General features: G+C 56.3%; 1 protein-coding gene across 7 annotated transcripts; it reads right to left on the bottom strand.

Annotated features, from left to right (window-relative positions):
* Positions 1-914: 914 nt before the first annotated feature.
* Positions 915-27,735, bottom strand: RSPO1 (R-spondin 1). 7 transcript variants are annotated; one of them, XM_038161143.1, is made up of 7 exons: positions 18,384-18,453; positions 17,935-18,259; positions 8,171-8,557; positions 6,149-6,340; positions 5,220-5,369; positions 4,694-4,882; positions 915-4,132 (listed from the first exon to the last, which is right to left on the bottom strand). In XM_038161143.1, exons 3-7 carry the CDS (start codon positions 8,262-8,264, stop codon positions 3,981-3,983), a joined length of 777 nt encoding a protein of 258 aa, XP_038017071.1. In that variant the 5' UTR covers positions 8,265-8,557; positions 17,935-18,259; positions 18,384-18,453; the 3' UTR covers positions 915-3,980. The 7 variants fall into 7 exon arrangements, with proteins under 7 accessions (XP_038017071.1, XP_038017072.1, XP_038017074.1 ...); XM_038161144.1 differs by lacking the exon at positions 18,384-18,453 and having other exon boundaries at positions 17,935-18,054; positions 18,185-18,374; XM_038161146.1 differs by lacking the exons at positions 17,935-18,259; positions 18,384-18,453 and adding an exon at positions 27,602-27,735.

The following is a 27,735-nucleotide window of genomic DNA, read 5'->3' as shown; positions in this document are numbered from 1 at the left end:
TGCTCTGGGAGATAAAGCAGTTAAAGAGGAATGTTTCCCCCTGGTTTGATCTGTCAGTCAGGAAAAATAACTTCTGCCCTTATGGGCTGGGCTCCTCTGTGGCCCTGTCAGTGCCTCTAAACCAACATTTTACCTCAGGCTGGAAATTACAATATACCACCTACCTGGCTGCCTCTCTTTTCCTGTTCTTCAAAAATCCTGGAAATTCCAGCGAGCAGCTCCATCCAAACTATGGTCTGGCATTCAGTTGGGTGTGATGTATCACCGTGTACATAAACGCCATCACGGTGATTTATTGATGGTGCCTGATTAAATACACTGGTATTTCTGTACTTTTAATAAAGATTTTTAAAATGTGATGCCTATCATGTCTGTCTGTGAAGTCTATTGACTTGATAAAATTTGTAAATATGTATCTGAATGATCCCTTTCAGTGTTCTCAGACAATGTAATCCAAACAATAGTTTTGGAGTTAACCTCTTTCTCACTATCCTGCTTTGTTTCCTTTAATCAAAGCTAAAATTTCTCCTGAGTGAGAAATCATTTAAACATAAACATGGGCTAAGGAGTATATACATTACCTCTACCTCTCTGGGGGTGGAAAGTCAGTGAATTACTGTGTGAGGAGTGCGTGTGCACACAGTTCATTGACTGTAGATGATGAAAAATACAGATTTATATTACCCAGAGAGGGTCAAGAATGTGATAGAAGCAGCGTGTGTTTGGTGACATTCATCTTCTTTAGGTTCCAAATCTCAGCAAATACGAGAGAAATGAAACAGTTCCAAACCCAGGACTGCAAGCTGTCCATTATTGCTGGCCCTTTGTTCCCCCATGGCATGGGATGTATTGCTCAAAAGCTGAGGAAACAGACTGGAAACCATCTGAGTTAATGGAATTCTGTCCAGCAAATAACACCAGGAAGCTCAGCAGGGAAAACGAAGCTGTTCCCTGTGCAGTGGAGGTCCTGACAAAGCATCTCTGTCTGTCTGTCTGTCTGTGCATCCAGCAGCTGCTTCTCCAGTCCAGCAGCAAGCTGGTCAAAGCACAGGGTGGGAATAGGTGCAGGAGTTGGAGCAGTGAGGTTCCCAGCCATGATCCATGTGGTTCTTTGGCTCTCAGATGTGGCAGAAGGCTCTCAGGAGAGGCTCGCTGTGTCTGTGGACATTTTGAATCAGTTTGGTTTGACTCCAGTTTTGGTGAATAAACAGATGAAGCTTGTTCAGCAAACCCATTTATTGATTTATTTGTTTAAAGACATGTATTTTACAGTGATGCCATGGAGACAACACCACAACAGGGTAATTTAGTGCATGGAAAGAGAGCATTCACATGTGTGTGAGTTGAGGTGACATCACCCAGCTAAGGACATCTCAGCTTGGACTGGGGAGCTCAGTGTGCAGTTCACGTTGGTCAAAGGCAAAATGTTCCTAAATCCATAACTGAACCAGCTCTCTGGGAGTTGGGAATAAGCACAATTCTTGAGCTGACTCAAAAAAAAAAAAAACAAAAAAAAAAAAAAAAGGAAAATAAATTTGATTTATTTTTTTAATACTTTTTCTCCTAATTGTTCTAAAACAATTTAATTTTAAAATCACCCCTACTGAAAAATCTTGGATATTCTTAATATGCATCTTAAACTTCCTGTTACCTTTGTCCCTTTTTTTTCCCATTTTGCTCTGAAAAAAAGGAAGAAAGTAGGGGAAAGGCTACAACAGAAAGAAGTTTGTCAGATTTTCTAATAATCCCTAGAGTTCTCTAAAATAGGTTCTGTTGATTTATTACATGCAGTTTAGTTTTGAAATAGTTGTGCTAATAGTGCCAGGAGTTACTGTAGGGAATCAAGTCATTACCAGAGCCTCGTGTAGGAAACTTTCCTAATGCATTCTCTTTTCCTTAATCCTCACTGAGAGCTCGGTGGGGACGTGGCTCCAGGAGGGAGGCACGGCGAGCCCGGGAGCTCAGCTTCACCAGCGGGTGCCTGGTGGCTGCTGGTAAAACTGGGAGGGAAATGGTTCTGCTTACGAGCAATGCCACGGCACAAACAAAATGCTTCTCTCGCAGGCTAGAAAATAGAGCAAGGTCGGATCATTCAGCTGGGAAGCTTTCAGAAATCATATGAACGTGATCCGTAAACAACTTAAAGGATGACTTTTAAGAACCTCTTTCTCCCCCTGCTTGGTATGCTGGTCGTTTATCATCGTGCTGAAATGGAATCCCCTTTCAAAGATGTAACAGCTTCTTGTTTACTTAAACACAAAGCGGACGATAGGCTGAAAGGTTTTCCTGCCAGCAGAGCAGTCACGGAGAGCTTGGTACAGCTCTGGAGCCCAAACAACTCTGCAGCCTCCACGTCCTGCCCCGAGCCAAGCCAGCCCTGGGGCGCCTGGCTGAAGGGAGCTGGGGTGTCCCGTGCCAGAGCTGAGTCCTCAGTGGGCACCACGAGCCACAGGAGAGCAGCAGGGCAGTGGATGTGGGCAGGTGACCCTCGGAGGGACAGGGAGCTCTCTCCTGCACGCCTGTTGGCTGGCTCTGCCCTCCAAACCTCAGAGCAGAGGGTGGTATGGAGGCGAGTACAGCGAGGATTGGATTCACCAGGGTTAGTCTGGAGTGAGGTTTCCCCTGCCCTCTGCCCTGCCAGGGGAGCTGGAGCTCCAGCACCACATTCCTGATCCACCCTGAGAGCCCCAGCACCTTCCCTCGGGACCAGAGAGCTTCTGCTGAACTCTCGAGAAATGAGATGTGTCTCTAGGTATTTACACAGAGAAATCACATTTTAAAACCCCAGGGCAGTGAGGGGGAGCCACCCTGTGACACTGCCCTGAGCAGAGCAGGCAGCAAAGCCACGCAGGGCTCGCCAGGTGTGGCTGGCACAGTCCTTGTCCCAGTTCCTCTGCTCAGGTGTCAGCTCTCGCAGAGCAGGAGAATCCAGGGAATTCCAGCCAGAGGCATGCGGACAGGTAGTTTCTACCCAATTCAAAAATTTGTTTCTCTTCTGCAGGAGCTGAGCTGTGCCTTCCCCCTCCCGCCTGCCACACGCCGGGGTGGTGGCGTCCCCAGCCTGGGATTGTCCCACAGCTGGGACTGGCCGAGCAGAGTCACAATGTCTCAGCAACCTGCGGTTGGTTGTAAGCTCTCATTCTCTCAATCTGCTGTGTGTTAAGTGGGTCCTTCAGTGGGGGATTCCTCGGGGCTCAGCGGGGTGCAGCTGGGGTCCCTGTCGCAGGGGCTGATTTGTGGCTGCACTGCAGCTGGCAGCATTTCCGGGGATTTTCTTAAAGCTTTGGTGAGTTTCCCTTCCACAAGTGAGTCTCTGTCCTGTGGGACACCAGCCTCCATAGGGGCCAAGGTATGAACCACACACTCAGGAAGCTGGTTGTCATTTTGATTTTGGGGTTTGTTTTTTTTTAATTTGAAATAATTCTTTGAAGCAGATTCAGGGCGGATGCCACTGACCTCTTACCACAAACACGTATTTGCAATGATAAAGTCATACAGCTTAAAACACAAAATAAGGGGTGAGGGAAGAGAGAGAGGCCCCTGCTGTGTGTGTCTGGGTCCCAGCGCAGGGAGAGTGGCCACGTGGGTTCAGTCTCATCCCCTGGCTGAGTGGGGCAGTGCTGGGGCTATGTGCTTGGGCTCCATTTGAGGCCTTTGATCATGAAATCAATCCCATGTCTGGGTCCTTCACTGGCTTATGCTCCACCTCTCCTCCCTGCAGTGTCCCCACAGAGCCCTGGGGACACTGTGGCTTCGCCTCCGTGCGCGCTCCCTCTCCTCAGCAGCGTTCCTCCACAGTCCAGGCGGGGTGTGTGTGCAGCCTCCTTCAGGATGTGGTGTGGCCTCTGTCAGTCCGTGGGTCAGTCTGGAGTATATGTCTGTCTCTGGACACGTTACATGGTGTAGCAGTGCTCTGTTCAATAAAGCTTTCATATACATAGCAGCAATGGAGTCTTGCCATCCGGTGACACACTGGCCAGCTACTGGGCAGGGCTAGCAGGTGTCGCGGGCACCGTGGCCCCTCTCTGTTTGTTCTTCCTCTTCTTGGTGCCAGACTTAGTGTCTTTGGTGTCTTTCCGATTTCTGTTCCCATTATCTTGCTTTCCTTGCTCTTCCTTTTTCTTCCTTTTCCCTGCAGTAAAGCAAAGGGGCAGTGTGAGGTGGAGCAAGGCATCGGGGAGCAGAATCTCCCTTCCCCCTGGTTAATTCCTGTGCATTTAATCACTGCTCAGAACCCTTTCCTCTCACCACACTCAGCACAGCTGCAATCCTTGTCCATTCTGTAACAAGATAACCAAACCACCATTCATCCTGAAGACACTCTAATTCTGGGAAAACCAGACCTGTTCTGGTAGAGAGCTCCCATCGCGGCAGCACACAGGTATGCACCCCTAAAGAAGAAACTGAAATGGGGTTTTCTTTGCCATGGGTTGGACTGAATCTTGGAGGTCTCTTCCATCCTTGCCATTCTGTGAATTCTGTAAAATGGCTGAAACCTGTGGCACACAACAAGCTGTGCCAAGGATCACCCCCCTGGGGGCCGTGCCCCTTCCACCCGCAGCTCTTCCAGGTGCCATCACATCTGCATTCCCCGCTGCACAGCACATTTGTGACACTGGACAATTGGCTGGCTGCTTGTGCCTGAGCTCTCAGGGGTGTGGGGAGGGATGGGGAGCCCCCCACCTCTGCTCACCTTCGGGGCACTGGCTCTTCTGCACCGTGCAGCGCCGCACCTCCGTGGTCGCGGGACACAGAGACACGTCCCCAGAGGGCGCATGCAGAATCCGCCGTGTCCGGTCTTCGTTGCCCTTCTTGAAGCCACAGAGCTTCCTTTTCTTGGAGCAGGGCCCCCACGGCCCCCACTCGCTCATTTCACATTGTGCTGCCAGATAAGCAGAGAGCCCAGCTGTAACTCCTGTTCCTGGCCTGCCAGCCCAGGCCCCCCGAGCCCACCACTGCATCCTCCCCCACCTTAGGCTGCAAGGGAGTCTGCGTTTCCCCAGCAGGTTCCTAAGTCCCTGAGCACCCCTTCCTTGGCACACCACACCACCTCTGGGTCAGAATTCACAAGCAGCAGGGGCTGCTCCCCATCCAGGCTGGTTCCCAGAGGGTTCTGCCCCACTAAGGGCTCGACAAGGGTACCATGAGGGGTTGGATCATCATCTTCACCCCCCTGCAGCAGTACCCACGGGCAGACATGCCAGTGCAGGGCTGCTTACCAGGACTGCTGCACTCCATGGTGCCGTTGGCAGCAGCGTAGCCTTCGGGGCATGTGACGTAACATCTCCCTTTGTGCAAATACAAACCTTCCTTACATTTTGTGCAAAAGTTTCGACTGAAACAGGACTCACAGTTCTCAATTTTGCATTCTGGGGGAAAAAAAAAAACAAAAAACAACGAACAAAAATAATCACCGAAGCCATCATGTAGTCCAATGTGAACAGAAGACACAAGAAGCTCCACGCTGCCAACCCAGGGGTCTCGCAGCAGCCAGGTCTCTGAGCATCCTGGCTGTGCCACTCAGACATGAGTTTTCTTTGCAGCATTCCCTGTGCAGGACAGCCCTGTGCTGCAGCTCTCACAGCCAGCCAGCAGCAGCCACTGCCAGGCCAGAGTCGGGCAGGGTGGGAAGGTTTTGGGCTGGGGCTCAGCTGAGCATCAGTCAGCCAAAGGGGACGGTGCAAAGGATACAGCCCTGGCTGCAGCTGCAGCTGCAGGACTGGCTGCATGGAAAGGGAGCCAGATGGAAAGCTGGCTGTGAGGGTGCTGTGCATGGACCTGCCAGGGGAGTGATGCCATGTCTCCGTGTCCAGCTCTTTCTGGTGCTCTGGCTACAAGATGCAAGTCGGGGATTTCACTCAGAGCCGCCTGAGTCTGGCGAGCAGTAGAGCAGGAAAAGAGGCTCTAAGTGCCTGAAAGGGTTTCCCTCCTCCCAAAGGCTGCCAGTCTGGCAACCCATGTAACAAAACTGCCCAGAGGTCCTGCAAGATCCCACACCCACAGCGTGCCTGAGCAGGGCTCCTCTCAGGCTGTCGTGCTCAGCCCTGCCTCACCCCTTCCAGGAGCCCCAGCACCTCCTGCCCCTGAGCAGAGGCTGCCCTGCAGAGCCCTGCCCCTGCCCACAGCCTTCCCTGCAGCCCCAACTCACTGATGCACTTGTTCATGTCCGTGTTGCGAAGGCCAAAGTATCCCAGGGGACAAGAAGGCAGGCAGATCCCAATCTGTCGGATATCGTTGCGCTCCAGGAGGATGAAGAGTTTGGGGGAGCACCTCAGGCACCCATTGAACTCAGAGCACAGGTCACAGCCCCTGGCACAGCCCTGACTCAGCTCCGTGCTGACTGCAAGAGCAGGAGAGAGGCAGGGGTTACTGCTGTGCTCTGCAGGCACCAGCTGTGACCCCAAACCACCGGCACCAGCGGCAGCAGGGGCACAACTGGGGCACAGCAGGGTCCTGCAGCGCTGGCACGCTCACAGCACTGCTCTGGATGGCCACGGGAGCCAGAGCTGTGCCAAGCACGGGCACTGAGTCACAACAGTGGCTGTGCTGAGGAGCAGGACCCCGAAACAGCCACCAGCTGTGCCCAGGCTCTGGCACTGTCCACCCCAGCCCTGAAACAGCCACCAGCTGTGCCCAGGCTCTGTCACTGTCCACCCCAGCCCTGAAACAGCCACCAGCTGTGTCCAGGGCCCAGCACTGTGCATCCCAGCCTGCTACCTCCCAGCCCTGGTGCCCGTGTGGGGCACACACTAACATGGGCATGTCTCATGGGGTTCAGTACCTCCTGCTGCCTCCCTTGCAGTGCCTCCATGCCAAGGAGCAGTGTGCATGGCCCTGGAGCAAAACTGTTCCATTAATTCTGTCCATGCTGCACCTCAGGCTGGATCTCACTCTGACCCTGCCTATGTTAAATTCTCTCTGGCAGTCAGGAGGTGTCACTGCCCCCAAAATAGAGATGTGTTCTCAGCTCCTACATTCAGTCCAAGAAAAATACTCAATCCCATGTCTTGAGAGTTTTCTGCTTTTAATTATCATATAAAATGCTGCTTGTTTTGAAAGCAATTGCATTCTTTGCAGACTAGAATGCAGGTTATTTTTATTAGTTTATTATGCAAGCCATGTCCTTGTTTATAGAAAAGCTGTGTATTTAAAAGATGTATTCTTTTAAATACCATGTTTACTACACTTCAAAAGCAAGCACAGAGCAGCACAGCGTTCATGTGCCAGGACTAGAGGTGAGAGAGTTGCTCTGTCCCCCTGCAATGGCCCAAGAGCTGCTCTGTGTCCTTGCCATGACCCAAGAGCTGCTCTGTGCCCCTGCCATGACCCAAGAGCTGCTCTGTCTCCCCTCCATGCCCCAAGAGCTGCTCTGTCCCCCCACCATGACCCAAGAGCTGTCCTGTGCCCCTGCCATGACCCAAGAGCTGCTCTGTCCCCCCACCATGACCCAAGAGCTGTCCTGTGCCCCCACCATGCCCCAAGGCCTGGCACCCCCCCTGCCTGCCCCAGCCCCACTGCCAGCCCTGTGGCTGTGGGGGCTGCTTCAGCCTTGGGAAGAGACACCGAAGGCAGGGGGGTCTCAGCCCCCAGCTGCCAGGAGGGTCCCCTGGTCTGGACTGGGACCCCCCTGGCACTGTGGGCCTTGGCCCCTCTACACAGAGACCCCCAGGGATCCAGCCCCATCCCTCCTGCAGGGCTGGGTTCTGGTGCCAAGCTCTGCATCCATGGCAAAGGTATGAACTGGGCTCGCACTGGAAATTGCCCTTTATAGCATTAGCCGTGACGTCAGGTTTTCCTTGCTCTCCCAGGGCTCAGCAGTCCCAGTTTTAATATAAAATCAATTTTATATAATTTAATTTAAAACAGTTTTAATGTAAACCAGCTCTAACATGAGCTTACACGAAGGAGGGCAAACGCCTGTGGCTGCTCTTGTGCCAATCCTGCCTGGCACGAGCCCCTCCAGGGACCCTCCGGGCTGGAGGCAGAACTGACCCCCCTGTGACCTCAGGGGACAGGTCAGGGGACATGGGGAGTGGGACTGGGGGATCTCTGCGGGCTCTTGGGGCACCACAGGCCCTGCCCAGCTCCCCGTGCTGCGAGCACATTCACAGCAGCACGACCTTCACGGCATCATGAGAGCAAGTAGAGAAGAAAAGCATTTCATACATACTTCGTCTTTGCCTCTTGCCCTTCGCCACTTTGCTGCCGCCTGTTAGATCCATGGAGCTCAGAAAAACCACCACCACAAGCAGTCCAAGCTGCATAGTAACTCCCCAGCGCTGCAGCCCCTCCGTCCTGGGGCGGTCGGGGGAGTGTGCTCCACAGCTGGGCTCTCTGCTGCCGCTAAATCCTCTCGGGTGGGATCAGTGCTGAGAGTCCGCGCACGGAGCCAGGGCTGGGACCATATCCACAAGCTACAGCAGCGGCAGCCAGCTTAGGTAGCAGGTAACATGGCTCTGCCTTCATCCCTGTCAGGGGTGCAGGAGCTGGGCCCTAGTCCCATCGGGGGCTCGGCAGCGCGTCAGCTGCTCGCGGTTTCCAGGGACGCCGGCAGGAACTGCAAAAGAGGAGAACAGGTTAACCTGGCAGACAGCATCGCTCCCACAACGGCTGGGGGCGAGCACGGAGGCTGTGGGGTGCGCTGGGGGTGCTGGCACCCGGAGCGGCGTGGGGAGAAGCGTCCTCCAGCCTCGTCCGTAAGTCCCTGTCGCTAATGCTCGGTGCATCCTTGCCATCTGCCAGGGCTGCGAACAGTAGTTAGAGCTGGAGCTTGTTTAAAATAGAGCCAGACCCCTGGGCTGCCCTCCCCGAGCGGCAGATGGCTGCTGCGGGTGCCAGGCGCACAAGATGTTTCCCATCAAGGGGGCACCTCTGGGGCTGGCAGTCAAGCCGAGCAGAGAGCGAGCCTGCAGTCCCCAGCCGGGGCCGGGGCTGTCTGGGGACGGGGTGGGATCCTCTGCGAGCTGCCCAAAACTCTGCCTTTCTGCTCTGGGGGGATTTCCAAACCTCCCATCTGCCGTCCCCAAAGCACAGGGCAGGGGCAGCGCTGCCGGAGCCGGGCTGAGCGCGGGAGATGCTCTGGCCCGGGCCCGCGGCAGAGAGAGCCCGGGAGGGACAGAGAGAGCCCGGGAGGGACAGAGACAGACCGGGAGGGACAGAGACAGCCCGGGAGGGACAGAGACAGCCCGGGAGGGACAGAGAGAGCCCGGGAAGGACAGAGACAGCCCGGGAGAGGCAGAGAGAGCCCGGGAGGGACAGAGACAGCCCGGGAGGGACAGAGACAGCCCGGGAGGGACAGAGACAGACCGGGAGAGGCGGAGAGAGCCCGGGAAGGACAGAGACAGCCCGGGAGGGACTGAGAGAGCCCGGGAGGGACAGAGAGAGCCCGGGAGGGGCAGAGAGAGCCCGGGAGGGACAGAGACAGCCCGGGAGGGACAGGGAGAGCCCGGGAGGGACAGAGAGAGCCCGGGAGAGGCAGAGAGAGCCCGGGAGGGACAGAGACAGCCCGGGGGGGACAGAGACAGACCGGGAGAGGCAGAGAGAGCCCGGGAGGGGCAGAGAGAGCCCGGGAGGGACAGAGAGAGCCCGGGAGGGACAGAGACAGCCCGGGAGGGACAGAGAGAGCCCGGGAGGGACAGAGAGAGCCCGGGAGGGGCAGAGAGAGCCCAGGAGAGGCAGAGAGAGCCCGGGAGAGGCAGAGACAGCCTGGGAGGGACAGAGAGAGCCCGAGGGGGGCAGAGACAGCCCGGGAGGGGGAGCGAGTCTGGCACAGGGCAGTGAGCCTGGCGTGTGGCAGAGAGCCCAGTGTGGGGCAGAGAGTCCGGAGCGAGTCTGGCACAGGGCAGTGAGCCTGGCGTGTGGCAGAGAGCCCAGTGTGGGGCAGAGAGTCCAGCGTGGGGCAGAGAGCCCAGCGTGGGGCAGAGAGTCCACCGTGGGGCAGCAAGCCCAGCTGAGAGTGCCACACTGCCTTCACCCAGCCATGGCACAGAGTGGCCCAATGTGCACGGCAGGACAGAGTGATGAGATGGCAACACCAGCAGGCCAGACTGGCAGCAAACCAACGGCTCTGCACGAACTTCAGGAGAGAGACGGCAAGCCCAGTTCCAGGCAGCAGCCAGGACTCCACATGGACCATCCTTTCCTGAGAGTGCCCAAACCCTTGCTCAGCTGGCTCCTGACAGGGCATTTTCCCTGTAGTTTTCAGGTGGTTTTCCCTGTGCCTGGTGTGAAGGAAGGGCAAGTTCCATGCTGCACCAAGAGATCTGGCACTGCCAAGCCGGGCCCCACTCCTCTCTGCAGCTGGCAGAGCAAAGCCCTGCCAACGGCGGACATTGTGCTGGAATAAAGGCGACAACATTTGCTCTGTGAAGTCAAATGAAACAGAAAATTGTTTTAATCCCTTTATAATAACTGCGCAATCACCGATGCCCCAAACAAATGGTGGCGACAGTGCTGGAAGTGAGCCCGGCCTCCGCCTGGGATGGACTCGGTCCCCGGGGGGCTGGTCCCCTCCCTGGCCCACCCTGCCCGGGGGACCTGCTGAAGGGCCACTGGCCCAGCAGCCCCTTGCTCCAGCCCACCAAGGGGGGGTATGGCCACACAGCAGAGCACCTGGAGGGAGGAGACTGCCCCAGCAGCAGGCGTGGGCTGCTGTGACCCAGGTACTGCTGAGCCTGGTGGCACAAACACTCAGAGTCACAGAATCACAGAATAATGAGGTTGGAAGAGACGTCTAAGAGTCCAACCTATGCCCTAACACCTCAACTAGACCATAGCACCAAGAGCCACGTCCAGTCTTTTTTCAAACACGTCCAGAGATGGTGATTCTACCACCTCCCTGGGAAGACAATTCCAGTACTTTATTATTCTATCCGTGAAATTTTTTTTCCTAATATTCAGTGTATTCCTGATGCACTCCCGGCAGCCCTGGCTCACCTGGGCCATCACTGCTGTCCCCCCACCCTGGTGGCTCTGAACTTTTCACCGTGTCCCCGCTGCGCCTGCCGGGGCAGGAGCCCAGCGCTCGCCATGTGCTTGTCGTTACAGCCCACGGCTCGTCCTCGGGATTTTCAAATAAATAATTAGTCACTTGTGTAAACACCAACTTGTTCTGCACTTCCGAGCCTGTTTACTGCAAGCTGCTTTATAAACACTGTCAAGTGCTTAAGCCGGGCTGGTGGGAGTATTCACGGAGCCGAGCACAGGGGGATCCCGCAGCTCCCCTGCACTTGTGCGGGGACCTGGGGGGCAGCAGGGGCAGCAGGGTCCCTCCGGACAGGTGCTGTGGGACAGTCCCCATGCCCGGAACAGCCACAGCACGCTGGGGATGGTGTCAGCGCAGCCCAGCCCAGCCTCTCCCGATGGAGTGCCAGCGCTCCGGAGGGACCGCGGCGCTGCCGGTGTTTAATTGGGGCGGCTGGCGGGGCAAGCGCGGCCGCAGGAAGCACACGCCGTGTTTACACAACACTGCCAGTTTGGGCACAGCCCCCCGGCGTGGGGACAGCAGCAGGGATGGATGTCCTGAGGGGGCAAACACGGCCCCGGTGTGCCAAGAGCCAGCGTGGAGCTCGTGCCACCGGCACAGACCCCATTCCTGAGGGCAGCCCAGGGCAGGGGAGTGCATGGGAAACCTGGAGGCCGCAGCACAAACCATGAGAACACACTTTTCCCTCCTGGTTTCCTTGCTTTCTGGCCCAAAGGGAGCCTGGGCTTGGCAAGGCTGCTGCCTCAGCACAGAAAGGCCAGCGGCATGCTAGGTGCTGTCTTGGCAGGTCACACACACAGGTCTCCGAATCCCCCCACGAGCACCAGGGGGTCTGTGGGGAGCTGTCTGGATGGACTGCCAGCTCTCCCCACCCTCACTGCAGGACACGAGTTATGATTCTTTCTGGTGCTGCAGCCATCAGTCAAGCTCAGGTTGCTGCAAGCAATTTCCAGTCTAAACATTCGCAGGATTTATGCCATTATCCAATCTACAGGAAGAATTTGGGGTAACCTGAATTGTTCTGAATTCATTTATGGAGAGACCTGGCCCCTGAATCTGAGATGGCACTAAGCCTTGTTTGCAATTCAATCAGGATAAATTGGTCCTTGGGAGCTCCGATACAAACCAGAAAATGTAAACCATCCAGATAATTTGCCATTAGTCCTCCTACACACAAGGTGAGAAAGACCAACATTATATCCCCAGGATATTTGAGACCTAATCCACAATAACTAAATTGCTGATATATTGCCTCTTGCTGAATGGACCGGGGATCCCAATGTAAACAGGCTCTCCAAAGGTTTACTGAGCCTTGGAGAGAAGGACCAGATGCTGGAGGCAGGACAGACCTGGTTACAGCAGCAGCAGCAACGAACCCCTGGGAACAGCCAGGTCACTGCCAACAGCCCAGCTGTGAGGAGAGGAATTTGGGTTTCCAGGAGCTGGATAGAGAATTTGAATTTCCTCTGTGTGAATATGCACAGAGTGGCTTCCTGCAGGAGTCAAGGTTTTACAGGGTTTGTTTGGTCCACATCTCCCAGCCCTGCACCAGGGAACAGTGCCCAGGACACACCACCCTGAGGCCTCCCAGTCCCAAAGCCTCCCAGCCCCAGGATACATCACCCCAAAGCCTACTAGCCCCAGGACACACCACCCTGAGGCTTCCTAGCCCCAGGACACACCACCCCAAAGCTTCCTAGCCCCAGGACACACCACCCCAAAGCCTCCCAGCCCCAGGATACATCACCCCAAAGCCTCCCAACCCCAGGACACACCACCCTGAGGCTTCCTAGCCCCAGGACACACCACCCCAAAGCCTCCCAGCCCCAGGATACATCACCCCAAAGCCTCCCAACCCCAGGACACACCACCCTGAGGCTTCCTAGCCCCAGGACACACCACCCCAAAGCCTCCCAGCCCCAGGGCAGAGTCCAGCTCTGGAAGGCTGTGGGTGGCAGCAGCAGCTCCATGCTGCTCACTCCCCAGCCTGCCTTTGTGGAGCTTTCAACAGGCCCCTCAAGCACCAGCAATGGCACCTGGTTATCCCTTGTCCCTGTCCCACAGCACACAGGGATGTGCCCACACTGCTGGTGCTCCCTGAGCCCGCTGCCTGCTCTGCCTGTGCCCTGTTCCCTGCGCTGGTGACCCCATGGCAGAGCTCCCTGCCTGCTCCACCAGCCCTGCCGTGGGAGGGAAGGGCTGAGGGAGCAGGTTTGGGCCCTCCTTCTCTCTGGGAAAGTCTCTCTGTGCTGCTTTGTTCCCGAGGGCTGGCAGGGCTGAGGCTCCAGGAGCAGCACTGGGAAACCCTCTGCAGTGGAAGGTCCCACCAGGCTTGGCTCAGCCATCCCAGCTGCCACAGGGTGTCTCACGTGCCTCTGGCAAACATCTCTGCACAGGCACAGGCAGAGCCACTTTGTTCTGCTTAATGCTTGAAGCAATAAAAGACGGCTGCATTAAGTCCCATTTCCGAACCAGAAGGTCTTCATTTGATATTAGACCCCAGTGCCAAGTTCTGCAAAATCCCCAACCCATAAACTTCGCTGAAAAAATAAAATAATAAAAGCCCAATCTGGCAGCGGAGCCATCCGCAGCATTGTTGAGGTCTGACTTCCTCCACCAGCTCCTGCCCTGCCTTCCCCATGCTGTGACACTGAGGAGGGGCTGCTGCTCCTGGCCATCCCTGTGCCCTGCCCTGGCAGTGGCAGCTGCTCCTGGCCATCCCTGTGCCCTGCCCTGGCAGTGGCAGCTGCTCCAGGCCAGCAGCTCCCAGCCCCTGCAGCTCCAGCTCAGTGCCCCTCAGCAGCTGCTCCAAGAAACGCTGTGATCCGCAGTGCCACGAGCCTCCCTCCAGGAGCAGAGCGCTTCAACCCTGTAAAACATCAGGAAATGTTTTACAGGGGGATTCCCGTGGCCCTCATGCCAGCACACAGGCAGCTCTGGAGAAGGAGGAGGAGGCAGAGCCCTGAGGCAGGCTGCAGGATCTGTGTCTGCTGCTTCTCCGCAGAAGCAGAGCAGCATCTGGAGCTGCCCTGGAATCATCCTGGCAGGCACAGCTCTGTGCTTGGGATCTGACTGCAGCCATGGGAGCAGCAAATCCAGCTGTACCTGGGTCTGTGAGGTACAGCAGGCACAGCTCTGTGCCTGGGATCTGACTGCAGCCGTGGGAGCAGCAAACCTGGGTCTGTGAGGTACAGCAGGCACAGCTCTGTGCCCGGGATCTGACTGCAGCCATGGGAGCAGCAAATCCAGCTGTACCTGGGTCTGTGAGGTACAGCAGGCACAGCTCTGTGCCTGGGATCTGACTGCAGCCGTGGGAGCAGCAAACCTGGGTCTGTGAGGTACAGCAGGCACAGCTCTGTGCCTGGGATCTGACTGCAGCCATGGGAGCAGCAAATCCAGCTGTACCTGGGTCTGTGAGGTACAGCTCGGGTGGGTTTGAGCCTCCTGCAGAGCAGCAACTCACCAGAACAGCACAACCAAATTTCAGACCAGGAAACAGAGCAGCCCAGTTCGGGGTAGCACAGACCAGGACAGCCAAATTTGAGCTTTTGGCTGTGCTCAGAGCATCACTGCCCTGAATCTGCAGAGCTTTTGGCCATGCTCAGAGCATCACTGAAAATCTGAAAATCTGGCTCTACCCCCAAAAAGGCTCCCTAAAGGCCCATTGCTGAGCAGGGACATGCTGAGCAGGTGCCCCAGGAGGTGGGGATGGACACACACACTGTGTCAGGTATAGCCCTGGGGGTGGGAGCAGGGGGGTCTGACACAGACCCAGAAGCACAGACAGGGCTGCTGAGGCTCATGCTGCAACAAGTGCACACATCCAGCTCAATACCCAATCTTCCTCTTATTTCTCTGGAAATGCATGCAAACAAGGGCTCACAGCTCCTTCCACCACAGCCCTGCCAGCTTTGTAAACACAAACTTCCAGGCTCACAGGGGCCCGATGAGCCATGAGCTGCTGTGCTGAGCTGCCACAGCCTGAAGCCCAGGGCAGAGCCCTGAGCACACCTGGGGCTTTCTGATGGCCATGTGCACAGGAACCATCTGCCAGGAGGAGCTTTCTGAGGGGATTCCCAGTGCTCTGGCTCTCCCAGACATCACTGCCTGGGAAACCTGAGCCCTGCAGAGCCAGGAGCAGCACCAACTCCAGCAGCAGAGGAAAACAAGCTGGGCAAAATAACCCACAGCCTCAGCTCTGGGCGTGTGGCAGGAGGGAGCGAGCAGGCAGCCAGCGTGTCCTCCAGAGCAGTTGCTGCTGCCAGCCTGGACTGAGCCCATCCAAACTCTTCCCTTTTGTGGGATGACAGCCCCCTGCAGCACTAGGACAGGGGGAGCAAGGTCTGAGCTCTGCAGGCCTGGCAGTTTGCTCAGTTTGCAATGAATCCTGCAGCCAGCCCACATTGCCCTGCTGCCCGGGGGCACGGGAGGAAGCTGCAGCCCCAGAGGATCTCCCTGGAGGAGGTTGGTTGTGAGGATGACAGGAAACCTGTTGGTATTTGCCAGGTCTTAGGCAAGGACAGGCACTTCCATCCTTGGCAAGATGACAGGTCACCCTCACACCGCACGGGGAAGGGGCTCTGCTGCCCGTGCCACCTGTCTCAGCTGCATGGTCCCCTCTGTCCCCCTCCAGGGCTGTCCCCCTAGGCCAGGAGGGTTGACCTGGCCCTCGGCTCTGTTGCTCACCAATCCCAGCCTCATAGTCCAGGAAGAGCTGTGCCAGCTCACATCTGACTTGGCTGATGGAAATGTGGGGTTGTGCTCGGCTCAGCTGCTGCCTGCACATGGTGGCACAGCCAGTTGGCCTTGGCTGTGCTCAGGGCATCCCTGCCCTGCATCTCCACAGCTTTTGGCCGTGCTCAGGGCATCCCTGCATCTGCAGAGTTTTTGGCTGTGCTCAGGGCATCCCTGCCCTGCATTTCCAGAGCTCTTGGCCATGCTCAGGGCATCCCTGCATCTGCAGAGTTTTTGGCTGTGCTCAGGGCATCTCTGCCCTGCATTTCCATAGCTCTTGGGCGTGCTCAGGGCATCCCTGCATCTACAGAGTTTTTGGCTGTGCTCAGGGCATCCCTGCCCTGGATTTCCAGAGCTTTTGGCTGTGCTCAGGGCATTCCCTGCCCTGCATCTCCACAGCTTTTGGCCGTGCTCAGGGCATCCCTGCATCTGCAGAGTTTTTGGCTGTGCTCGGGGCATCCCTGCCCTGCATTTCCAGAACTTCTGGCTGTGCTCAGGACATCCCTGCATCTACAGAGCTTTTGGCCGTGCTCAGGGCATCCCTGCCCTGCATTTCCAGATCTCTTGGCCGTGCTCAGGGCATCCCTGCATCTCCACAGCTTTTGGCCGTGCTCAGGGCATCCCTGCCCTGCATTTCCAGATCTCTTGGCCATGCTCAGGGCATCCCTGCATCTCCACAGCTTTTGGCTGTGCTCAGGGCATCCCTGCCCTGGATTTCCAGAGCTTTTGGCCGTGCTCAGGGCATCCCTGCATCTGCAGAGTTTTTGGCTGTGCTCAGGGCATCCCTGCCCTGGATTTCCAGAGCTTTTGGCTGTGCTCAGGGCATCCCTGCCCTGCATTTCCAGAGCGGGTGCCTGCACTCGGCTCCTCCCTGCCGCGTCCCTCAGGGTGGTGCTGCTGCTCTCGCAGCGGCCGCGCAGGGGCCAGGGAGCTGCTCCAGCTGAAAGGATCCTTTTTTCCAGGGTGGTTTCCAGGCGTGTGGCAGCACCGGCATTGCCAGGCCCGCGGTGCTGCTGCCATCCTCCCACCCAGCCTGCAGAGTCCCGGCCCCACAGCGGGTGAGTGCACGGAGTCAGGAGTTCACCCGCTCCGGGGTCACCCACGGAGCTCAGAAAATCACTCCAAACAGGGAACCCTGCAGGCAGAGGCTTCTCTGCAAGTGCCCAGTCCCTGGGAGATCTCAGCACAGACCTGGCCACCCCACACAGCATTGTCAGCACTGCCCCAAGCTCATGGACCTTCAGCAGACAGATTTTTTTTGTGTGGGTAGCTGCTGACCCCTGTGCAGCACAGTGGAGGCTCCATGCATTTTCTTCTGCCAGTTTTAAGCTGTTTTAATGCTTTTCACTGCAAGTGCCTTGTTAAACACAAACCACATCGCCTCAACGCCCCTCCTGGGTAGCCCGGGCCGTTCAAGGGAACACACATGCCCGAGAGTATAAAATACTCCAGCAGCCCCGGGGTGACCAAGCGCAGTGACCCCCAGGCACGTCTCACAGCACCTGGCTCCATCAGCACAGAGGCTGAAGCCACCTTGACCCACGCCCTGCCTGGGGAGCTGTGTCCCAGCCTCCTGTGGGAGCCCTCACTGACCCCTCACTGCATCCAGCAGCTCTTCCCTGCACATCAGCACAGCTGCTCACACCGCTCTAATTACTGCCATCATCCCCGTTAATTATTTCCCCACGGATCCCCGTTCCTACTGCACAGAGCTGTACTTACCCCGCGCTCCCCGGGCGCCTGCCGTGCCCCCATGGGCGTGTGGCAGCAGCCTGGCCTTAGGTGCAGCCACAGCAGGACTGAGAGAGCAGCAAATTAACTGCCCGTCCTCCCAGTGCCCCCGTGCCTGGCATCAGGGGGAGGGCAGAGGGCACGGCAGGACCCCGCAGCTGGTCCAGAACCAGCCAGGAGCTCCAGGCAGGGATCAGTGCCCCGGCTCCCTCTGTCCCCGTCCCCAGCCCGGGTGGTAACGCGGTGCCAGGGACACAGAGAGCAGCCCAGCTTCCCTGCAAGCCCCACACAGCTCGGGGGAGGGGAAGGGAGGAAGGGGATCCCACAGATGGTGCTGTGATTCCGCACAGCTCTCATTGTCTGTCTCATTATCCACGTTGCACAAGGCAAACCCGCAGGCAGATGCTGACACGGCTCGGGTTCTTCATTAGCAGCCCGCATTGCAAAAGCTCCATCGACACAAACATGCATGCTGAAGCCCTTACCTTCAACTTGTCACTCCCCCATCACTGCAGAAAAGACTCTACTGGGTTCTCAGATTTAAAATACTATAAGAACAACTACAAAATTCCTCAGTTCCTCCAGAGAAAGTTACACGCACGCTTCTGTCAAAAAAAATGAAAAATAGATTCATGGCGAGTTCATGGAGAAGTCTGGTGCGTTTGGAGGTTTTGGTGACTCATTTTTTAGAGCAGGTTTCTAACGGGGTCCCAGGTTTGGCACAGAGAAACAAACCCTTCTGCGATGTGCAGGATCTCAGCTCGTAAAGATCGCTCAGGCTAGCTCTACTCCATCAGCCCGCGCTGCTCCCTGCGTATGCAAAGCAGAAAGTTTGTGATCATATCAGAGCAATTTGCACATTCATAAATCCTGGTCTCAAGCCGCAGGCTCCGTCCCCATCCACCGGCTCGGGGCTTTTTATTATTATTATTACCAGAGTATCCAGCTTTGTAAAGGCATCCAGTGCAAACTCCTGCATGAGGGAATTCCACCCCACTAGTACCACCTCCTAAGACAATATCCAGCCAAAATATTGTGACTGTTGCAAAACCCGGACTGGAGCTCCACAAAGGACCTTCCAGCCTCGCATCCAGAGCCAACAGGGTCTCAGTAAATTACTGCAGAGTGACACACCATCCAGTTGTCTTTGTAGTCTTTTTTATTTATGACAGCTAATTCCGAGTTATTACTAACATTTTAGTGGTAAGTGGCATATGAAGTCATCAGCTGTCACAACTGCATCTGTTAATAAACATGTCAGATATTAAAAGCAGCTTATTATCCTCTGGAGGGGGGAAAGCATGAAGGCAAAGAGCTCAGAGCATGGTTGTTTTTTCCACTGCTGGCTGTGCAGCAGGAGGAAACACTCCTGCTCAGGAGAGCAGCATGGCTGTGGTGGGACTGCCTGGGACACCTCCCTCCAGCACACCCGAGCAGCCTGGGAGCTCTCCTGCCTGTGCTGTCAGCTCCCTTTGCCTCCTCACACTCTGGGGTGGACACGTGCAGAGCCTGCTTCATGGAGGGGAGCAGGGGACACCAGTGCTCAGGCACCTCCCCTGAGCCCCACCATGCCTGCTGGGGTGAGCAGATCCTGCACAGGGGCTCAGGCAGCAGCCAGGGCTCCCAGGAGCCACGCTGGAGCCTGGCCAGTGCTCCTGTGCAAGCCACACAGAGGAGCTGGTGGCCACCAGCCTCCCGAGGGCCAGCTGCCATGAGTGACCCTCAGTTTTCACAGGGCTGATGTGATGCTCAGGGCCATGGGGCTCTGCCCTGAGTGTGGGGCTCTTGTCCCAGGGGTGTGTGACAAGCTGCCAGGCAGCCCCATGGCATGATGTGCCCGTGGACCCTGGCAGTCCCCTGGGGAGACTTCCCAAGCTTGCAGGGCTCTGAGCTGGAAGCCAGAGGGCACAGGCTCTTTCAAATGGTGTGAGGAGCCCTGTGGTGGCTCCAGGATCCCTCCTGGGTCCCCTGCTGGGGCCAGGGCAGTTCCCCTTCAACACTCTGCTGGCCATGAGCCCCCACTGAAGAGAGGCCCCTGATATCCCTGACAGCTGCTGGCATCAGCCCTGTGGTACTCAGTGACTCAGTAGGGACCTGGCAGCCCCGAGGAAGAGGAGGGCAAGGGTGTGGATACAGAACATGGCACCAAGCACTCCCCAGACACAGAGATGCAGAGAGCCTCAGGAATTCCTCACACACCTGCCTCACACAGCGCTTGTGTGGGGGCAGCTGTGAACACAGAGGTGCAAAAACAACCCAAACTCAGGCGAGAGGGGAAACTCAACCCTTTCTGCAGCTTTTCCTCTGTGCTGTGTGTGTTAGTGCTCGTGTACATGGACATTTTATTCATCCTGAACTCTCCTTGGCACCTCGTTAAATGTCCCTCGTTTCCTATTTGTAAATGATGTCACTGAGATCTTTGCTGTCTCACAGGAGTGTGGTGAATGTGTGCTGCTTGTTGGCAGATGCTGAGCAGTCACTGTTGCAAGTCTCCATATCCAAGACCTTTTTCTATTTCTATTTACAGCTTTTTTTTTTTTTTTTTTTTTTTTTTACTTTCTATTCTAGGAAATTCTCAAGTGCCATGAAAAGTTGTCAGGGACAATGTTACTCCATTGACTGTGTGAGTAAAAAAATCTGGTGAACCCAAGATGGGTTTTTCATGCACATTGAGCAGCCAAACCTCCTTTCTGATACTGGAGTGGTGCAGCCTCAGCTGACAGCTGTAGATCAAGTTTCCAACTGAGCAATAAACCCCAAAGTCAGAGCTCTGTGCTGGCAATGCTGACAGACCCAGGTGCAGCAGCAGTACCAGCACAGCAGTGAGTAGCCAAGAGAGCAGTGGGGCTGGCTGAAGGCAAAGGGACACTCACAGCTCCCTGCTGCCAGAGGTGCCATTGCAGAGACATCTGCAATTTTAGTGTAAATCACACTAAAACCTGCACAATAAACCCAGTCTTACATTTCTTCCCCCTCTGACAGGAGCTCATTTACAGGCTTGGTTTTCTTTAGCTAATGGCTCTTGAGGCTGATCCTAAATTAATGCCAAACAGGTTGTTTCTCTCCAGTACAAAAGGACATGAAATTCCCTGTTTTAGCAGGATGAGATGCCAAGCTGCTCCAGATGGAAAGCAGAGGGTTCCTTGACACCCACAGCGGGTTCCCCAGGCTCCTCTGCCTGGGACATGGGCACAGTGGCTCTGCACAAAGCTGAGGGGACAACTCCCCTCTGCTTCTGCCCGGGAAGTGCCAATTGCCCCTCATCCCCTAGCCCACCCTTAAAGTGCATGCTTCTCCTCTACATTAAAAACCTGCAATATTTTGGTCCAGTTTCATCCCTCTGGAGCTCCTGCTTTGCAAAATCCTCTGCCTCTCTTGGAGAGGGGGAAGGTGTCTCCATGGAAGGCTGCCCCTGCCCGGGGACTGCAGGAACCAGGAGCCAGGACAGGGGGGCTGTGCCTGGACCCAGGTCTGCACCAAGCAGATCCAGCACGGAGCACCACAGCTTCTTTCAGACCCACATTAACCCTACTAGTGCCTACAAATTCCCAGCTGGCACAAAAGGTGCATTACTCATCCCTGGTGCCTCATCAGCCTTTGATAACATCTCAGCATAAGCAACAAGCAGAAAAGACACTCACAGAGAAAGAGAAGGAAAGCGAGTAGCTCCTGAGGTGTCTGTGACACTCCCAGAGTGGACACGAGTAGCTCCTGAGGTGTCTGTGACACTCCCAGAGTGGACACGAGCTCTTTTTCTGGCTGCTGCTCTGAGGTTCTCTGCTGCGGGGTGAGTGATAGCCCAGGCAGTTGCTTGTACCAACACCTGAACATCAGCAGAGCCTCAGGAGCACAGCTCTGCCAGCGCCCACTGCCTCCAGCCCTGCCCTGGCTGCGAGGCACTGCCGTGCTCCTGGCAGGGCTGGCAGGGTCAGGCACAGGGGCGCTGGCATCACACCTGCTGTGGAGCTGGGACAGCCAGAGGATGCGGAGCTGACTTCCAGCCAGGATCACCCGGGCACGCCTCTGCTCTCCTGGGCTTCCCTGCAGCCCGTGCTGCTGGCTCCTGCCGGGAGCCTCTGCAGCGGGGATTGTCCCCAGGCCCCAGCCCAGGCTGGTGCTGAGAGCCACAGCTGAGGAGGCCATTGCACAGGCATGGAGCAGAGAGAGGCCCAGTCTGGCTCTGCAGGATGAGCTGGGATGGAGGAGGCTGGCCAGGGAGCAAGGCTCAGGCTCCCAGAGCAGGGCAAGGGGAGGCCAGGACGGGGAGGATGAGGAGGGAAAGGCTCCCTCGGCGGGAGGAAGCAGCAGCACAACTATGGCAGCTCTGCCCTTTCTCTTTCTGCCTCTTGCCCCCTTCCAGTTTTTGGATGCAATCATTGTGTGGGACCTCGAGGTGCGGCTGGCCCAGCCCGCAGCCCACAGCAGGGTTGGACAGTCCCCTTTTCTTATCTCAGCCCAGCTGCAGAGCCACGCCAGCACCTCCAGTGTAAAACCCTCTGTAGGTGACAGGACAGCAGGACCCTGTCACCCCGGAGGAGGGGGTGAGATGCCCCATCCCACCCAGATGTGGGCAGGCAGCAGCACCCCCTGCCCCGCGGGCTGCTCAGGAGGGGCCCAGCAGGACTGACCTGCTCTGGGCTTGCCGTGCCCGGGGAGGGGTAGCTCCTGTGTGCCCCAGCAGCTGCCTCGCTCTTCAGACCCTTCTCCAGGCCCTGGCATGTCTGCTGGCACCCCGTCCGTGCAGTCTGGACATTCCCTCTCCCCAAGGAGCAGCATTCTGTGCATGTTGGGAAACACTCCTTTCCCATTTGCTCCCAAGGCCCTTTCCCCTGTTGTTTGAGGAATGCTGTTTGAATTAGCTGCACGGATTGCAAACAGACCCCCTTGTTTTCCTTTCCCAATGCAGGGAGGCTTCTGTTCTCTCTGGCCTGCTGGATTAACCAGGGGCCTTACACACTGACCTCTCTGCAGCTCAGGGAAGCTAATTTAATCCCAATATTGTTACAGATCACAGCAGGACGGATGTCACAGATTCCTTGAGGCAAAGCAGCATGGAGTGCTGGCAGGGACAGCAGCACGCTGGGTTTGTAGAGGCAGGAGCTGCTGCAGTTTTTCTGTTAAATTCCCTCTGCGAAGCTCATGCAGCTGGGGAGGACAGCAGCACTGGGGAACAGGGGGATCCCCTGAGCACACGGGTCTGAGGACATGCTGTGCCTGCATCCCCAGTGCCCCTGGCATGCCAGGGGGTGGAGGGTGGCTCCGAATCCTGGCAGAAGAGAGGGAGATGCAGACTCACATCTCCTCGCTATTTCTTTCTCATTATTATTCTTTTTCCCTTGGTACCTGCTCCTGAAAGTGGTCTGTGATGTGAAGCTGAGCCTGGAAAAGGCCTCAGCACCCTCACAGCAGGGCAATCCATACCCACCTCACTTGTATTTTCAGGGGGAAGATCTGCATTCTCACCTTGTCCCAGCTCTGCCTCCCTGGCCCCACCTGAAGCCATCGCTGTCCTGGCACAGCCCGGGAGGGTGTCCAGCCCCCTGAGCAGGGCAGAGGGCTGCAGGAGCCACCAGGGCTTGGGGGGAAGCCCTGCCTCTCCCAGCATTGCTCAGGGGGCTTTGATGTTTGGGAAAAATAAATTACTTTGGGATACTATTCAAGAGAAGTTTGAATGATGACACATCACAGGGCTGGGACTTCCAGCGTTTCTTGTAAACTCCATCCAGAGCTGGAAGTGGAAGAGGCCACTGGCACAGCCAGGAGGACGTGAAACCAAGAGCCTCTGCAGCAGGAGTGGCTTTGTGAGCAGCTTGTCCCTCTCCAGGCATCTGCTCCCTCCCTCCTGCCTCTGCTGCTGCAGATGTCCCTGAGGACCACGGGGCAGAGTTTGAGGAGCACGGATGGGGCACCCAAGGGAGCCACAGCCCTGGGAGCCAGTCCTGGGAGACTGGGACAGGCATGGGAGCTGGGCATGCAGCCCCTGCTCAATGCTCAAGCCCATCCTTCTCTCAGCCATGATCAGCTCTTGGGAACATTCCTGCTGGATGACATTTCCCAAGGCATAGAGAAAAAAAAAAAAAAAAAAGGGAAAAAAAAAAAAAAAAAGCACTTTTTTCCCAATATAAATTCTTGCAACATTAAAAACCCCACACAATAGTTGTAAGCCCTGGAACGGCTGGGGGTAAAAAAGTTACAGTTCAACATGGAAATAGCACTGCCATCTCCAACTGGTGAGTCCCAGATGTGGGACATCATGTGTGACAAAACCCCACAGGCGGGACATGCAGGAAGCCTGGAATTGTTGTGGGCTCCCATCCCCGTGTGGGGACAGGCTGGTAACCCTGGGAGCCCCGTGGGTCACCTGCCACAGCCAGAGCAGAGCCCTGCATCCTGGGCTGGCACTGGCAGGGACACAGAGCTCCCTGCTGGCCCAGCTGTGCCCACGGAGAGCAGGCTGCAGCAGAAGGGACCTGTGGCAGTTTTGGGACCCTGGGGTCCCAGTTTGGGATTTAGAATCCCAATTCGATTTTGGGATGCTGGGGTAGTTTGGGAATGCCCCAGGCATGAGCTGGAGGTTCCTGCTTATCCACAGAATAGGTGTTGGTGCTCTGGGCTGTCCAGACGCAATAGCAATGGTGGGAAGTGCCTGTCCGTGTGTCCTCACCAGCAGTGGACGTGTGTCCCCTGGGCAGGGACCCTTCAGGCTGGCCCAGGAGCATCACTGCACTGAGAGCAGCTGAACAGATCAGCAGCAAGCACGAGGAGGGGAGCCCTGTGCAGCAAAAGCAGTTCGTGATGTGCTCGCTCTGCTGCATCCTGAGCCGCTTGCAGAACATGTTAATTACATGCAATTGCTTTAATTACAGCTTGGCACTCTGCCATGCCCGTGCCAAGGGCACACGTCTGCCGTGCCCAGCCACCTTCTGCCATGCAGCACTCCTGCAGAGCTTTCCAGCAGAGCCAAGAGCTTTGCTGGTGTGGATGGGAAATGTCTACATATTGTGTCTTAAACTATATAATTAATTGGATGCAGCAGTGAGCAAGGAGCTAATTCTGCCCAGGGGTTTGGGTCATTGTACAGACATGGAGCAGAGAGAGGCCCAGCCTGGCACTGCAGGATGAGCTGGGATGGAGGAGGCTGGCCAGGGAGCAAGGCTCAGGCTCCCAGAGCAGGGCAAGGGGAGGCCAGGACGGGGAGGATGAGGAGGGAAAGGCTCCCTCGGCGGGAGGAAGCAGCAGCACAACCATGGCAGCGCTGCCCTTTCTCTTTCTGCCTCTTGCCCCCTTCCAGTTTTTGGATGCAATCATTGTGTGGGACCTCGAGGTGAGGCTGGCCCAGCCCGCAGCCCACAGCAGGGTTGGACAGTCCCCTTTTCATATCTCAAAGTTGGCATACAGATGCATACTGTGTGGGCCTTCTGTCACACCCTAAGGACTTTCTACAGATCCATTTCCCCCCCAGCAGCCCCTGAATCACCTCAGCTCACCCCACATCACCCTGTGCCACCAACCCTCCTTACTGCCCATCATCCCCACCCCAGTAACCCCACACCAGGCACCAAGTGCACACACCACACACTTCAGACACCCCTGCCTGCATTTGCATGGATTTTAAATATCTACAGGACGACAGCATGAGGGAGAGATGTATTTCAAATATCTACAGGACGACAGCATGAGGAAAAGATGTATTTTAAATATCTACAGGACGACAGCATGAGGGAGAGACGGGTCAAGCCTGGCTTTTTCAGGAGGCACACCATCCCAGCACAGGGCAGGACAAGCAAGAACACACCAGGGCAGCTGTGGGGCAGGGGAGCAGGAGGTGGGGCAGTCTCTCGTGGTGCCTCTGCCCTGGGAGCTTTGGAGTTTCATTTCCAATTAAGTTTTTCATATGGTAACATTCAGAATTTTGATGGGAGATGAGGCTACTTTTGCCTAAGAGAGAACATACTTTCACTGCTGCGCCTGGCCCAGGAATGAATTCTCCACTATTAAAATGTAATTTAATTTATCTCCGTGGGTTTTGTGATGACTGGGATTTGTTCTAAGGAGACCTTTAAAGGAGAATTTTTGCATTATTGAATGTATGTGCTAGGAAGTTGAGTTCTGGCATCCTCTGATAACCAAATTTCTTTTCTATCCTCCACTATATCAATCATGATAAAAGCCCCTGCCAAAGCCCTAACTCAAGCCATGCTTCTGGCATATTGTGAAACAAATCAGCAGGGGAAAAAAGCAAAACCCAAAAGATGCTCTAGTACAGTATTTTTTAATGTAAGTTTCAAGGATATTGATGGTTTACCTCATCAGGTAAATATTTGTAACACAGTTGCTTTCCCAGGGTTAAACCAGGAGCAAGTGGCTGCTGAAACTGCAACTCATTTGCTCTGACAGACCCCGGGCAGCTTAAAAATGAGTTTTCCTGAGATCTGAGGCCTTGCACTTGCCAAGCAATGGCACTGGTGCCTCCCCAGCCAGGGCTGCAGGTTGATCCCGTTCTCCAGGGGTGTCTGAAGGACACCCAGCTCCCCCAAACACAGAAGACCCCGCTGGGCTGTGCACGGAGCGATGGGCAAGGGAGCCGTGGCCCTTCGCCTCGTTGTGACATGGTGGCCACACGAAGAGGGTTCTTTTTCAGAATCCTAATTTTATCACTTCCCCGACGCACCGTCTCGCGCGGCGCACCAACAGCGAACCAAGCTGCGGAAAGAGCTCCCTTCCCTGGGAGCTCTGCAGGGCACAGGGCAGCGGGGAGCCAGCTGGCATCACCGGCACCCCGTGGCACACAGGGCTCGCTGGCACCGGCGTGGCACCTGGCGGCCCCCGGCTGGCCGAGGACAAGGAGCCGCTGTGGTCCCGGCTGCAAAGCTGCTGCTCTGCTTTGCCTATGAGTCAAAAGCTGTGAGCTCCTGGTGTCAGCTACTCGCTGCTCCAGCAGGCTGAAGTGGGAGAAGGGAGAGAGCTGCCAGATCCAGCTGCTCCCCGCTCCAGGAGCTGATGGAGGATTAGCCCAGCAGCGTGTCTCTACAAATTGTCAGTTCCCAGAGTACACAAAACAAAGCTCTGAGGATTGAGTGTCTCAGCGCAGAGGCAACGGCAAAGACTTTGGGAACCTGATAGCACTTTCCACCCAGCCACGGAGACGTGTGGACCCCGGCCTCCTGCGGCCCCGCAGAGCCCAGCCTATCCCACAGCAGCTCAGCCTTGGCAAGCGCAGCTCTGGCGCTGCTGGCTCCTGCCTGCGGCCCCGCCGAGCCTCTCCCTCTCCAGGCTGGAGCCCCGCAAACCAGAGAGGGTTTGTAAAGTCACCAGAGATCCCTCCTGGGATGTCCTGGGACACAGAAACCCATTCCCTGCTCTCCGGTGCCCACTGCCACTCTCCTGCAAAAGGCTGGGGCCTCCCCTCTGCTGCCCTGCCACGCACGGTGGCAGAGCTGGAAGCTCTCGCTACTTGTTTCACGGGAACTTCCGACATTTCAAAAATTGTTTTCATTCTGGCTTGGAATGAAGACAAATATTTCAGAAATTTCCTGGATAACATAAAGTTTAAAATATCCTCCAAACTAAAATAGAAGTGTTGGGCTATCTCAGCTCTCGCATTATGTCATATCATGCCAGCTCACAGTACGCTATGCAGAGTCACAGATGACTTCTCACGAGGAGACGTAAACAAAAATACAAATAATGTCAGCGAGGGAGGAGAAATGAAACGCTGAAATGACAAATTCTCTAAAACTGCTTTTTTTCCCCCTTGTGCAAATTAATTCTCCATGGGAAATCGCTTGGATTTTTTTTTTAAAAAGAGCACAGTCTGGCCAAAGCAGCTCCGCTGTTCTCCGGAGCGGGAGGAACGTGATGCCGGCGCTCCCCTCCAGCCCGTCCGGCCGCAGTCCAGCAGCGCTGCTCCCGCAGCCGGGCTGCTCCGGGATGTCCCGGCATCCCTGCCCCGTCTCCCTGGCCGCGCTTGACCCCTTCTCGTGTTCCTCGCAAGGCGAGGGCGGGCGAGCCCGGCGCTGCCGGCTCGGGGCCCGTCTGTCCGAGCGCGGACAGCGCCGGCACGGAGCGCACCGGAGCAGCGAGCAGCTCGGTGGGAGCGCAGGGCGACGTTCCGTGCTCCCGCTCTGCCCGGTGCCGTGGCACGGCGCTTACCTGGCTCAGCTCCGCTCGGCCGGGGCTGGCTCCTGCCCTCCCTGCGCCCCGCGCATCGCCCGCCCAGGCGGCCGCTCAGCGCCCCGAGCCGGGGCTCCGCGCCGGGCAGACCTCCGGGCGCCGGCTGGCACCCA

Source organism: Motacilla alba, chromosome 23 (genome assembly GCF_015832195.1).
Source record: "Motacilla alba alba isolate MOTALB_02 chromosome 23, Motacilla_alba_V1.0_pri, whole genome shotgun sequence".
NCBI lineage: Eukaryota > Metazoa > Chordata > Aves > Passeriformes > Motacillidae > Motacilla > Motacilla alba.
The sequence above is the reverse complement of the archived record's forward strand: the minus strand, read 5'-3'. Positions and strand labels throughout refer to the sequence as shown.

Excerpts from the sequence above, each read along its gene's own strand:
- RSPO1 (XM_038161146.1), bottom strand. The coding sequence starts at position 8,264 with ATGCAGCTTGGACTGCTTGTGGTGGTGGTTTTTCTGAGCTCCATGGAT. Across the intron at positions 5,370-6,148 it reads GGACATGAACAAGTGCATCA|AATGCAAAATTGAGAACTGT; the intron begins GTGAGTTGGGGC and ends TTTTTCCCCCAG. Across the intron at positions 4,883-5,219 it reads CATGGAGTGCAGCAGTCCTG|CACAATGTGAAATGAGCGAG; the intron begins GTAAGCAGCCCT and ends CTTATCTGGCAG.